This window comes from Cupressus sempervirens, chromosome 3 (assembly GCF_028749045.1).
Source record: "Cupressus sempervirens isolate cs-2001-9-10 chromosome 3, ASM2874904v1, whole genome shotgun sequence".
NCBI lineage: Eukaryota > Viridiplantae > Streptophyta > Pinopsida > Cupressales > Cupressaceae > Cupressus > Cupressus sempervirens.
Window position 1 is genome coordinate 441,691,236 of NC_143120.1, and position 14,197 is coordinate 441,705,432.

General features: G+C 37.8%; 1 protein-coding gene across 1 annotated transcript in view; it reads left to right on the forward strand.

The window, feature by feature from the left end:
* The first annotated feature begins 265 nt into the window (after nt 1-265).
* The window catches only part of LOC149566961 (formin-like protein 18), a 54,904-nt gene continuing 40,972 nt past the window's right edge, over nt 266-14,197 (forward strand). Inside the window, exons 1-6 of the mRNA XM_089820170.1 lie at nt 266-670; nt 931-1,637; nt 1,822-2,043; nt 2,374-3,884; nt 4,068-4,200; nt 4,351-4,422. Of these exons, the coding sequence (XP_089676296.1) occupies nt 598-670; nt 931-1,637; nt 1,822-2,043; nt 2,374-3,884; nt 4,068-4,200; nt 4,351-4,422 (2,718 nt within the window). The 5' untranslated portion in view covers nt 266-597. The remainder of the gene's footprint in view (nt 671-930; nt 1,638-1,821; nt 2,044-2,373; nt 3,885-4,067; nt 4,201-4,350; nt 4,423-14,197) is intronic.

Genomic DNA, 14,197 nt, shown 5'->3' on the forward strand with positions numbered 1-14,197 from the left:
AGCATTTGAGCCCCACAGATTCAGAATATACATCTGAAAGGTGACAAAAATGGAGACTTGAGCAAAATTAAAGTTTAATTCCACATGGTTGGCTCTATTAGATGACAAACTAAACGAGAACCCCTGTTTTAAATTGACTGTTCAATGCCCATATGCGGACTGTGGGGGATCGAATTTATGGGTCAAATACGTTTTGATGACATGGATGCCAACGTGGCGATAGAGAGCGCTTATATGTGTCTTATTGTTTTTCTTGATAATAATTGAGTTAAGTTCCCGTGTAAACAACCAAATACTTTCCAATCTGATTAACCTCATAAGGATTTATCGGCGCTTTAATCTGTGACAGTACATCGATCCGTGGGAAAAGAAAGAAAGAAAGATTAAATCACTAATTGGATCTGACAGGCATTACTGATTTGTTTATTTGTAGGCGTAAGAGGCTCCGAATCAATTTTTCGCTTATATTTGTTCTCCTTGAGCATTTTTTAGGCTCATCGCATTGACATGCACTAGTGGGAGCGCAGGAGGATATCGCATTGAGGTTATATGGATTTTTAGTGAGATTTCTAGAGCGCTGTTTGAGTTTATGTGAACATGGCACTCTTGAGGAGGTTTTTTTTCAAGAAACCCCCAGATGGGCTGCTTGAAATTTCAGAGCGCGTTTATGGTATGTCTCAACCCCAATTCCTTTTCGTAAATTTCGAACATTAAGTTTTTTGGAGACCCAATTTGATATTCGGCAGATTAAATTATTTATACTGTGTTTTTTCGATGACCTAACTTTGATTTTGGAACATTAAAAAACGACCTACATGTTTTGTGGTTTTATATTGGATCGAAATGAATTTTTCGTATATATGTTGCTTTATGTTTCTAAGCTCTGAATTCCTGTTCTAAAGCAAAATTTACATTTAACGGCGAATGCAGTATTCGACTCTTGCTTCACAACTGATCCTATGGAGGAGGAAGATTATGAGATTTATATTAAAAACGTTATTAAACAGTTAAGAGCTCAATTCCAAGATGCCTCATATATGGTGTTCAACTTCAGAGAGGGTATGAGAAAGAGCGAAGTGACAGACATTCTATCAGATTATGAGATGGTGACTGTAATGGATTATCCAAAGCAGTATGAGGGTTGCCCCTTGCTTCCGCTGGAGATGATTCATCATTTTTTGCGGTCAGGAGAGAGCTGGCTAACCTTGGAGGGCCATAACAATGTAGTTTTGATGCATTGTGAGAGGGGAGGATGGGCTGTTCTTGCCTTCATGCTGGCGGCTCTTCTCATATATAGGAAGTTGAATACAGGGGAACAGAAGACTTTGGAAATGATTTATAAAGTAGCTCCAAAAGAGCTTTTACAGCTGCTACATCATCTCAATCCGATGCCTTCTCAAATACGATATCTGCAGTACATTTCCAGGAGAAGCATTGGCTCTGAATGGCCACCTCCTGAAAGGGCTTTGACCCTAGACTGCATTATCCTTAGAATAATCCCAAATTTTGATGGGCAAGGAGGATGCAGGCCAATTTTTCGCATATTTGGACAGGATCCATTCAGCCCTGATGACCGGACAACACAGATGCTCTTTAATATGTCAAAGAAGAACAAGAACATTCGGTATTACAGACAGGTTATTTTTCCTATCCTATTGGAGTACTATGTTTGTTATAAATTTGAGTTAATAATACAACTTAAGCTTAAATAAGGCACTATGCTGATAATTTAACATATGCTTCAGAAATTTCTTTCCAAGTATGAGATGTGGGTGTTGGTCCAATATGAACTTGACAAATTGTGTGTTATGTCTATTGCAGGCAGATTGTGATGTGGCTAAAATTGAGATTCAATGTAACATCCAAGGTGATGTAGTTCTTGAGTGCATTAATCTCGATTCTGATACAGACCGAGAAGAGATGATGTTTAGGATCATGTTCAATACATCATTTATTCGATCCAATATTTTGATGCTAAACCGGGATGACATTGACACCCTATGGAATGCCAAAGATTGTTTTCCAAAGGATTTTAGAGCTGAGGTCAGGCGCTCACATCATCTTTCATATTTGATTGATATCCTTAGTTTTCCGAGACATTGGCTTAGATCAAGATTGTCTATCAGACAATAAAGTACTCTAATCAGGTTCTCATATTAGAAGGATTTCCTTCTTTAGTTCCACACATTTAGTTTTGTATTTTTTGTTAGCAACCAAGGTGATGTCTTATCTCACTTCATTTCAGGCATTTGTATTTAAAAATAGAGCACTTGCAAAGGAGGCAGCATTATGTATTTGCTACAAGTCTTGAATTATTTTGAAGCAAGTACTTGAAATAATGTTTGAATTATATTGGTGAAATCCACTTAACAGGTGCTTTTCTCTGACATGGATACTTCAATTTCTCCTTTGCTTAATGTGGCAACCCTGGGTGGTGAGGAAAAGGGAGGTTTGCCAATGGAGGCATTTGCACAGGTGAAAGAGATATTCAGCAATGCGAATTGGGGGGATGGGAAGGGTGATGCTGCACTTCGTATGCTTCAGAAGATCAGAGAATCACAAGCTCAGGAAGAAATGTTGGACACTTTCTTATCTGGTGATACAATTATTCATTCTCCGCGGTTTGCTAAAGTTGGGTTGCCTAAACTTTCAGTTCATGTAGATGAAAAAGATGGGAAAGCATTTCAAGGTGAAGGTTTACTGCCTTCTCAAGTGGATTCCCAATCACCATTGATGTCAAAGAATTTATATCCAGTTACCAATGTTCCTGATTCATTTCCTCCGACCACACAACCATCCAGATTTCTTATTGCACCTGCAGCATTGGGGGCACCTGTGAAATCTGAAGCAAATGTAGAGCATCATACAATGAGTGGCAATGCAACAAAAATGCATAATGAACTCCCTCAATTTGATGGCCTGTCTGCAGAGTATTCAACAATTCCTGTTACACTGAGGCCACAACCTAATCAAGCTCAAGTTCTGCCTGCACCTGTGCAACCATTGGTAACTATAGGTGGGCAAGAAACATCTCTGCTGCCAAAATCTACACCATCTTCTTTTCCATCTGGAGGTGCCCCTCAACCAATGATTCCACCTTCCCAAATTCCTCCTTGTGGAGCTGCAGCCACAACACCAACTCTTATTCCCTCTCATTCTGAAGATGTTCGCTCAACCGCTACACCTCCTATGCCACCCCCTCATTCTACACTTACACATGCACCTTTTCCTCCAACTCCACCACCCCCTCCACCTCCTCCTCCAGGAAGTCAGGGAGCCTCTGTACTGTCACCTCCACCTCCCCCTCCTCCCCCTCCTGCTCCACCAGGGGGTAGGGTGGCTCCACCACCTCCTCCTCCTCCTCCTCCTCCTCCACCAGGGAATAAGGTGGCTCCCCCTCCACCTCCTCCACTACCAGGTAGTAAGGTGGCTCCCCCTCCTCCTCCTCCACCACCAGGGAGTAGGGCAGCTCCACCTCTTCCTCCTCCACTACCAGGGGTTAGAGGAGCTCCCCCACCTCCTCCACCAGGGGGCAAGATGGCTCCCCCTCCACCTCCTCCACCGGGGAGCAAGATGGCTCCCCCACCACCTCCTCCACCAGGGGGTAAAGGGGCCCCACCTCCTCCACCAGGGGGCAGAGGTGTGCCCCCACCTCCACCTCCAAGTGGGAAATCACCAGTTACACCTCTTCCAATTAATCAAGGGAGAGGTAGCCCTACACCTCCTCCAGGAGGAAAGGCTTTGGGAACTGTAACTCGAACTGGAACAAATTCTACCTCATCGCAAAAAAGATCTTCACTGAAGCCACTGCATTGGGTCAAAGTGACAAGGGCAATGTCAGGCAGCTTATGGGCAGAGGCTCAGAAAAGTGATGAGTTGAGCAGGTATTTTCTTGCTTTGTTTTGTGCTCATCATCTATGTATTTCATATATTGCATTGGCAATTAGAGGATCTGTTTTTCTGAAGAATTTGTTTCTTGTCTTCAGGAATTCTGTAAAAACAAAGTCCATCCAACTCAAGTTGTATTAAACTAATTTAATTTGAGTCTTTCTTGTTTGCATTTATAGGGCACCTGACATTGACATGTCAGAGCTTGAGTGCCTGTTTTCTACTGCATTGCCATCTTCAGCTTCCAATGGTTCAGGGGATAAAGCAGGACGCCGAACATCAATTGGGTCAAAAGCAGAGAGATTGACTTTGGTAATTGATTTGTCTTTTTGTTTTCTGTATTTGTGTGGTATTTGTAAGTTTATTAATCATTATTTAATGTGGAAGGTCATATACAAAAGATTTTCAAGATGCAGAGTTTGTATCATTTACAATTTATATTATTGTTGTGGCTGGATACAGGTTGAATTAAGAAGGGCTAATAACTGTGAAATAATGCTCACAAAGGTTAAGATGCCATTGCCTGATGTGATGGTAAGATTTTGGGCTACTAAATGCATTGCATCTAATTTAGCAGATTTCATTTCAGAGGGAAAGGCTAACTCAATTTATTTTCTTGTTACTTCTTACTATCTTCATGAAATGTTTTCTTATTCGTTGTTAAAGTAGATCATATATACCTTAGTATACCTCTTATGAGCATAGATAAATTTTCCATGCAGTTAGGAATTTACAGCTAAGCTTGAAAGCAGTCACAATTACATCAGGCTTTGACTTCCATCTTCATTTATAGTTGACTCTAAATTTGATCCTGTAATATGTGGGTAATCATAAGCTCTTGCAATGCATAATATAAAGAGTTGCTCCATTTCATGGATATTAGTGTGTTTATATGTGTATAGCTGCATGTTATAACTTGATTCTTACCATGCAACTAGCATTCTTTGTCAAAGAGGTTGAATGCCACGATAGTGAGACACTGCTGTATGCATTTAACAACATTCCTAGTTTCATTGTTTCTGTTCATCTGCAGTTGTCAACAAGTTTTAGTCTTACTCTTTATATTTATGAGTGTTGTTGTTTGTCAAGTAACCTAATGTCTCTATGGTCTTGGTGCCAATGGGAATTGTTCCTGTTGATGAAGGTTAGGCAAAAATAAGGATAGTGTTGTGGTTGCAACTGGCATCATGATGACTGTTGTTTTCATTACACATGTTTCCTTTTGGTATGCATGAATCTAGTGTTTGTAAGTCAGGAATATGAACCATTTCAGTATATGCAGATGCTAAGATTCTTAGGAATATCCTTTGGCCTATTCAACTTTTCTGCTGAGTTATGCCATTCATATTATGCTTATGTAGTTATAGGCAAATGTATCGAATTTAGTTCAAGTAAGCATTATTGACAGGAGAGAATATAAATGTACGGGAACTACTCTAAACATGCAACAGTTATTCCTTAGCTCATGCTTTCTTTATTACGTGTCTGTATGTGAATGCCTACACTTGGCTTTATAACTGATGCATATCTATGAATTAACCTTATTGCATATTGTAGGCATATTTTTTGGGTGTGTTTTGCTAGAATAGATTTTGTTTTTTATTTTTCCTAGAGGAAAGAAAACCTTGTCTATCCCCAGGGGCATTTTTCAATTTAAGAGTTAAAATCTTTTTACGAATGACAGATATTAGGGCTAGAAGACTAGGTGAAAAGTAGTGAGTATGAGGAGGTGGTTGGTGATGGTATGAGGAACTTAATCTGTATCATTCTTCTTTGCCTCTGATGCTGTTACCTAACCCAAATAGGAGGCACAATTGCATAAGGTGAAAATAGGTCCTAGCTAAGAGGTAGCACACAGGTGTGCCCTCCAAAATGAGTGTAGATGGCAAAACTGCCTCTAATAAATTAATAATAGTTTGCTAAGTCTTGTAAAACAGGAAAAGTCATCTGGGCCAGTTTGTTTTTATCCGTATCATCCTTTATCAGGAAGTTCGTGCCTTGGGAACAACCCTTCTCCTGACAGAGGGACAAGTAATCCTAATGTTCAGCATTCCCAAAGTTTGATCAGCCATTGCATGCCTTTTATGGATATCATTGATTCTTGATTAATAGAACTTTGTGTAATTACCTTCTATACCATCTTACCAAATCTAAAGGCACACAACATTACTGCAGGTGGGAAGACTTTCCACCCCCCTCAGGAAAGAGCAATGTTAGTTAACCCAGCAGCATAGCCACAACAAGTGGCCTGTGGTCCATTCAAATCCCTTGTCACAAATCGATCAGAATGTACAAAACGAGTGGCCTAGCAAGAGGGGACCTTCTAAGGTAGCTTGACAGCCTTTAGAAGGGAGCCAAGCCATTGAGTTTTTGATCAAAATATTAGCAAGGAAATGACTTCTCAGCTCCTGGAGAGTGACATATGAGTGTCAGTGTAACTATCTTTATTTGCCCATCATTTGCGGGTTTGGGTTTGGTGCTTCCTCCAACTCACCAACCAAGGGGCCTTGGCTTACCAGCAAGGTAAGCAATGAAGACATGGCTCATAATTGATGTGTAGCAGGTCACACAATATGAGGGTTCAAGTTTTCTAGTTTTAAGATTCATCTAACATTTTGAAGCAACAGGTAACACAAACTATATATCTCATTAGTTTGCATATTATTGGACCTTCAAGCATATTAAGAGAGTTTGCATCTCTCACAAAGTCCTTAGGGCTCTAATGTGCAATACAATACACACTTCATGGTCTCATTGCTTCTCAAATTTTCATGTCCGAGTAGGAGAAATTATATTGGAGGAGGCTATTGTATTTTACTATGGAAGTGTTAAAGTTTTATAGTTAATTGGATAATCTATTGGAGATATACTAAATAATAATTTATAAACATTATAAATATGCAATTATATATATATATATATATATATATATATACAACCTTATTATATTCATCTCTTATATATAAAAACAAACCATTGCACATTATTGTAGTTTGGAGATCGAGTGATTTATGTGACTATCCAAAGGTCACTATCATTGGGTGTCTATTACTATTGATCAACAGGATAAATGTAGACTCCAACGTGGGAGTCACAACACCCATGGGTCGTGACTCCACGTTGAGTCATGTCTGTTGATATTTGAATTAAGCCACCCTCTTATTTATAACAGGAAATCCCTCTGCAAATATCATCAAATGCAGCACATATTTCCCACGTTCTCATCTTTGGTGATTGCAGACTGTTAGTGAACAGATTGTCCTCCAAGAAAATACATACAAATATGACCCTAAATGCCCAAATAAGAGGACTGTTCAGTACTAACAGTTGGACAGGTTATCATTGGATTGATAACCTTCCTCTGAATTTTGTCGGGTACAGCTCCCCGTGTGAGATATACAATGAATAAATTGTGGATGCTTTTAACCAGAAAGCACAAAAGGATTTCAAACATCTACCTGTAAACACAAAGTAGATGTGGAAAAACTAAACAACTGCGAGAAAACAAACGGCAAATGACACAAAGTCCATTCACCCCGACATACTACAAAGGATGAAATTGAGAAACACGTTTTCCATCTTCTTGAAAAAGTGCAGGAACCAAGCTATGGATGTCTTGCAATCAGAATGTATACAAGAAACAGTGACAGTAAAACATATTTTAGGGAAAACTAAAGTGACACAAAGATCACGATTAGTGGAAAGAGGATCGCTCAAACTCTAGGTTTTGATATACAATCAACTTTCAAGTCTCCCTTCCCTAAAGCATAAAAGATACAAAGACCTCGTTACGCATTTGCAATTACAATCACCATTAAAGAAAGTTAAAGCTCCTTCTCAGTATTACATAAACAAATCACAACTCTCCTACTTTCTAACACACAGCTCAGAAAAGAGAAAAGAAACCCTCGCTCTGCTCCCTATAACCTTCACAAGAAAAATGGAATAATTCTGAATACCTTTCCCCTTGCTGTAGCCCACAGTCTGCAGTCCCAGAGAGAAAAGATGGAATCCCCATTTTCTCCTTTGTCTGCATATTTATCATCTTCCCTCTTCCCGTGGCTTTTCAGTTATGTAACTGATTCTTGGAAGTATGTGTCATTTGAAATCCTCCACCTTTTTACTTTAAATCTCTTTTTAATAGGTATAATAATTAAAGCTTTTGAAAAGGCACATATGTTCTCTGACAGGTGGCATATATTTGATGACTCATCAGATCCCCCTCTTGATAATATTGAGATCCATTCTATTTAAAAATATATGTTGCTTCAAATATGCGCCTTCTTGAGTTTTGACGTCCTGATGAACCATGCTTTATTATTTTCCAACTATGTATTCAAAGTCATAGACTTCTCAAAATGATATTCCAACACTATTGTTGGAAAGAGAATTCACAAGAGCAGATCATTTGGGAATGATAAAGGTCGAAGACAGTTATAATGTTTAATAAAACATTATAGTATTATCTGCTCCTTCCCAAGTATTTCTGATAAAGCTTCCAACCTTTTGACACATATTCTGTCACAATCCTGAGGTAACTTATCTTCCACATTCTGAGGAAGACAGAAGACAGTCCAAAATAACTGCAATTCTTGAAATTGGCGTATTGCCTTGACAGGTTGGTTACCAGTAAAGTACATCAAGATCAGGACCAGAATTGAACAAGTGAGAGGCCATGAACCAATACAATAAGATAAATGCCGAAATCTATGAAAAGGGCATTTATCACTTTGTTCCAAATGAGTAGAGTTTGCAAAACATTTCCAGCTGTATTTACCAGTTTCCAAACCCCTGACATTGGATAAGTTGGATAAGTTCCTTTTGAAGATAGACCAGTGGCATCCATGGGATTCATACTTTTTGAACTTGTAAGCATGATTGCCATAACCAAAGTCATGTCTGTTCCTATTAATAAAGAAACTGGCCTTGGAGGAACAAACCGATCAAAGGCTGCACTGATAGAGTTATTGGTTGCCAAAAGAAAGCTGTGAATGACCAAAAAGATGGCTATCCCCAAAGCACATATAGCATGAGCATTTTCAGAAGCATCAATAGCATTACTGAATCTGCTAACCGTGAATAGACTTGAAGGAGATTTCTTCTTAGTATCTCCTTCCTGGTGAGTCAAACTGGAGTAACCAAAAGCTATCACTGTTGAAGATTCACTTTCTATTACAAAATCAGTACCACTATTAGCTTTTGAATTGTCTTAATGAGCTTTTAAAAGACTGCTATTCATACTGCCAATGTCAACAGCAGGTTCATTTTTCGACTCCTTTCTTTCATTATAATTGGTGCCATATCAATTAAATCTGAGTCACGACTGCTTTGTAATGGTGATTCATATATTATCCCAATGGCATACCTTGCTGCCAAGCTGACAAGGGAGTGAGCACGAATGATATATATTTTTTATATCTTTGAATGGGCAATGTAATTATGATGCCTTGGGTCGAGTCAGTGACAAGCTCTCATGTTTGAGGGGTGCCATTATCAAATATCACTGCATGAGCTTCAAAAGTATGAGACTTAAATGCAACATCAGCATTATACGAGAGAATTTGCAATCAGTCTCCCCTTGATTTGAATAATAATGAAAAACCTGTCACAAGTTGATGAGCATGATCTACCTTTTTGGGCGAACAGGGTATAAACATCTACCCCGAAATCTCTTGTTGAAGAACATGCTTCTTCTGGCTTTGATGCAAGATCGAATGCCTTGTTCTTTGACTCTTCAAAAGTAGTGCCTGTACACAGACCTCTGCCGCATCGTCTCTAGGTATTGATTTGGTGTCAGTAGCAAGTAATTCATCATCCTTTCTTGCTATCAACACTTGCGAACCACCTTTCTCGTCTAGCAAGCTGCCAGCCCTGTTTGATGAAACGGGTATCAACATGTTATATTCAACATGAGTGCTCAGGCATTCAAGGCATATGAGTGTTCATCGGTTTTGATGCACAATCTATATCGAAAATGCACATATAAATGTGTGGTTCCCGTCCCCATATGACTGTGATATCCCACCTGTTGACATATTAGGAACCCGTAAGGCACATATATTTTAATTTGAATTTTTATATCTTTATGCCTCTTCCATCGGCTATTCACCATATTTTCTTATCATTATCATGCTTGATTGAACTTTGAGCCAGCATCATCTCACCAATGTTTGAGTCACCAATTTTGAAAAAGCCCGGGGGGGGGGGAGGGCGGGGGGGTTCTAAATCACCACACTTGGATGGGACATTCCTTGTGAATCATCAAATTTTTGAAACTTTATTGTTTTGCATATTCTGAGAACAATAATTTGAACATAATAATTGTGCCATGTGAACCAATAAACATGCGGGAAATGCAGATCAAAACATTGAACCCTTTGAACCTAAACCATGAAGTATGGCAATGCTGAAGTCGTTGAACTGAGATAAATTGGTATAAGCCATTGAACCTGTATGAGAAGATTGAACCACTTGGAAAGTGAAACAGTTTGAACTGCTTTGAACTTCTTGAATCTCTAAATAAAATACTGCATCGAAGATTCTGACTATAACCTTGCACCTCTAATAGCTATTCTGTTATGTCACATTGAAACAATGAGCTTGTAGAATCATTTGAACCTGTTCCAGCAAGTTGAACCAATTGAATTGCTTCAAACCTTAGTTCAAAGTAGTTCGTAACTCCACACTTGAAGTTTTAAAACTGTGTCCATATTGGCTACTAACACAGACTCAAGCGAATATTACTGGCTCAATTTTGATATTAAAATTTTCTGTATAAATTGTCAGTGAATAACTCCATACCTCCCTGCATAAATTGATAGTAGGTAAACAGAGCTGTAACATAACAATACAGTCCTCTATCAAAGCAAAAAAAGAGTTTACACTGATTAACATTTTACCTTCAGTCTGAGATAATAGATTGCACGAAATCATTGACAGTCAGCTATTACATCAAATCAGTCAACAGTTATTGCATACTACAGTCGCAGCCAGTTTAAATTGATAGACAATACTTTTCAAGCTAAATAAGATCAAAGGAGAAGAATTACCATAAAAAGATATAGTCAAAAAACTTACATGGTATTAGAGCCAGGTTAAGAAACAATCTTGTTCAGACATATCTTATAATACTATCAAATATTTCTAGCTATAACCATCAAAATGACTATAATGGCATGAGACTAGAGGATAGAGTTGAAGGAGACTCAGATTTTGCTGGGTGGACACTACAGATGAAATTAACTCTAAAAGAGAATGGTCTAAAGAAATTCATTGAAGACTCCAATCCTCCACCTAAGGAAGGTGACAAACTGGACAAATGGGAGATAGATGACACTAGAGCCATGAAACTGATTGTGGATGGTCTTGAGACTCATTTGCTTCCAATTATTTCAGAACTAGACACAACACATGAAATGCTCAAAGCTTTAGAAGATATGTTTCAAATCAACAATACCACCAGGATAATCATTCTAAGGGACAATCTATCCAATATCAAAATGAACAAAGGAGAAACCATCTCCTCATATTTCATGAGAATAACCTAATTAAGAAATCAACTATCTACAATTGGGCACATATTTGAAGACAAAGAACTTGCCATAGTGGCCTTAAAAGGACTACGGAAATCATGGGGAATTTTCAGACAAGGATTATGCTCTCGATACAAAGTTCTCAAACTCAACAATATTCAAAGCTAGATTTGTTGGAAAAGGTTTTTCTTAAAAGGAAGGAATCAACTATGAAATTTTTTTTGCTCTAGTTGCTAGAGACACATCTTGTCAGAACCTTAATAGTATTGCTGTTTCCAAAGGATGGAAAACACATCAAATGGATTTTAAAACTGCTTTTCTAAATGGGGTAATAGAAGAAGAAGTTTACCTCGAGCAACTTGAATGGTTTGTGGTACATGGTAAGCAAATACATGTATGCAAATTAAAAAGCCCTTGTATGGTCTAAAGCAAGCACCTAGAGCTTGGTAAGAAAAAATAGATTTTCACCTATCCAAAGTTGGGTTCTCCAAAAATTTGGCAGATCCAAATTTATATTTCAAAATTCAAAATGATGATATGGTGATCTTGGTACTTTATGTTGACAACTTACTGATTACAAGGGAAGAATATCTTATAGCAAAAGTGTAAACATGACTTGGCCTCTGAATTTGACATGAAGGATCTAGGTTTACTACAGTACTTCTTGAGATTAGGAGTATGGCAACATACTAATGAGATCTTTTTGAATCAAGGGAAGTATACATTGGACAATGGATATACTAAAATGATTTGGAATGATGGAATGTAAACCTATGAAAACCCCCATGGAGACAAATTTATGAAAACTAAGAAGCATCTAAAGACTCTGATCATTCTGATCCTACTCTTCATTGTCAAATCATTGGGTCCTTAATGTACTTAGTAAATACTAGACCTGATATCTGTTATGCTGTAAATGCTCTAAGTTAGTTCATGAGTGACCCCCAGCAAATTCATCCAGTAGCCACAAAGCACATTCTAAGATATCTTCGTGGAACTATTGGATATGGTCTAAAATATAAAAATGAAGATCTAACTCTAAGAGGTTGTACATATTCTGACTGGGCAGGAAACTCTGTAGACGGGAAGAGTACGTTAGGATGTTTTTCCTTGGGATCAGCCATGATATCATGGTTCAGTAGAAAGCAATCCTTAGTAGCTCAGAGCTCTGCCGAAGCAGAATAGATTGGAGCTTCAATGGGAACTAAAGAGGCAGTATGGCTAAGGAAGCTCATCTTTGATCTATTTGGGAAACCATTGGAACCTACTACCATCTATTGTGATAATCAGAGTTGTATTAAACTCTAACTAAATCCTGTTTTCCATAATAGATCAAAACGCATTGAGATGCCATACCACTATGTATGCAATATGATTGAGAATGATGTAGTTGAGCTGAGATACATCAGTATAGAGAATCAGATTGCATATTATTTTACCAAACCACTTTCGAAATCAAAAGTGGAACATTTTAGAAGAGAACTTGATATGATTGAAAAATCTGAGGATGAGTCTAAAAAAAATTGATCATTACATTCTATAGATTGTTAAAATTTATGAGATGTGTGTACCTCTAATGAAAGTGATGACTTTCAAATGATTATTGCTTATTGTGAAAGTTATTTTTATAGTGATATTCTTAAATAACTAAATTCTGTTATACATTTTATGCAAGTGTTGTACTTATATTATGAGAATATGTATTTTGTGAGACTTACAACTATGTGTTTAGATGTCTTTAAAGTGACTGTCTTTGGGTTGTTTGTATAAATACATATTAGATATGTTGGTAAGTATAAATTTTGTGAGGCTTACGACTAAGAGCTTAGACATTACAGTTAATGTCTTTGGGTTGTTTGTATAAATGCATACTAGGTATTTTATCTACTGAGAGCTTAGACGTCATTAAATTGAATGTCTCTGGGCTGATTAAAATACTGATAGTCCATTATCTATGATTATCAAATTGTATTTATCCTTCTTGACTAAGAGGGAGTGTTAAAGTTCTATAGTCAATCGGATAATATATTTGAGATATACTAAATAATAATTTATAAACATTATAAATATGCAATAATATATGTGTGTATGTCTATACACACACACACACACACACACAACCTTATTGTATTCATCTCTTATATATAAAAATAAACCGTTGCATATTATTATAGTTTGGAGATCAAGTGAGTTTATATGACTATCGAGAGGTCACTATCATTGGGTGTCTATTACTATTGACTAATAGGATAAATGTTGACTCCAATGTGGGAGTCACAACACCCACGGGTTGTGACTTCACGTTGAGTCATGTCTGTTGATATTTGAATTAAGCCACCCTCCTATTTATAACAGGAAATCCCTATTAAGTTTATGTGACTATCGAGAGGTCACTATCACTGGGTGTCTATTACTATTGACTAATAGGACAAATGTTGACTCCAATGTGGGAGTCACAACACCCACGGGTTGTGACTCCACATTGAGTCATGTATGTTGATATTTGAATTAAGCCACCCTCCTATTTATAACAGGAAATCCCTATTGAGTTTATGTGACTATCGAGAGGTCACTATCATTGGGTGTCTATTACTATTGACTAATAGGATAAATGTTGACTCCAATGTGGGAGTCACAACACCCACGGGTCGTGACTCCACGTTGAGTCATGTCTGTTGATATTTGAATTAAGCCACCCTCCTATTTATAACAGGAAATCCCTCTGCAAATATCATCGAATGCAGTACATATTTCCCACGTTCTCATCTTCAGTGATT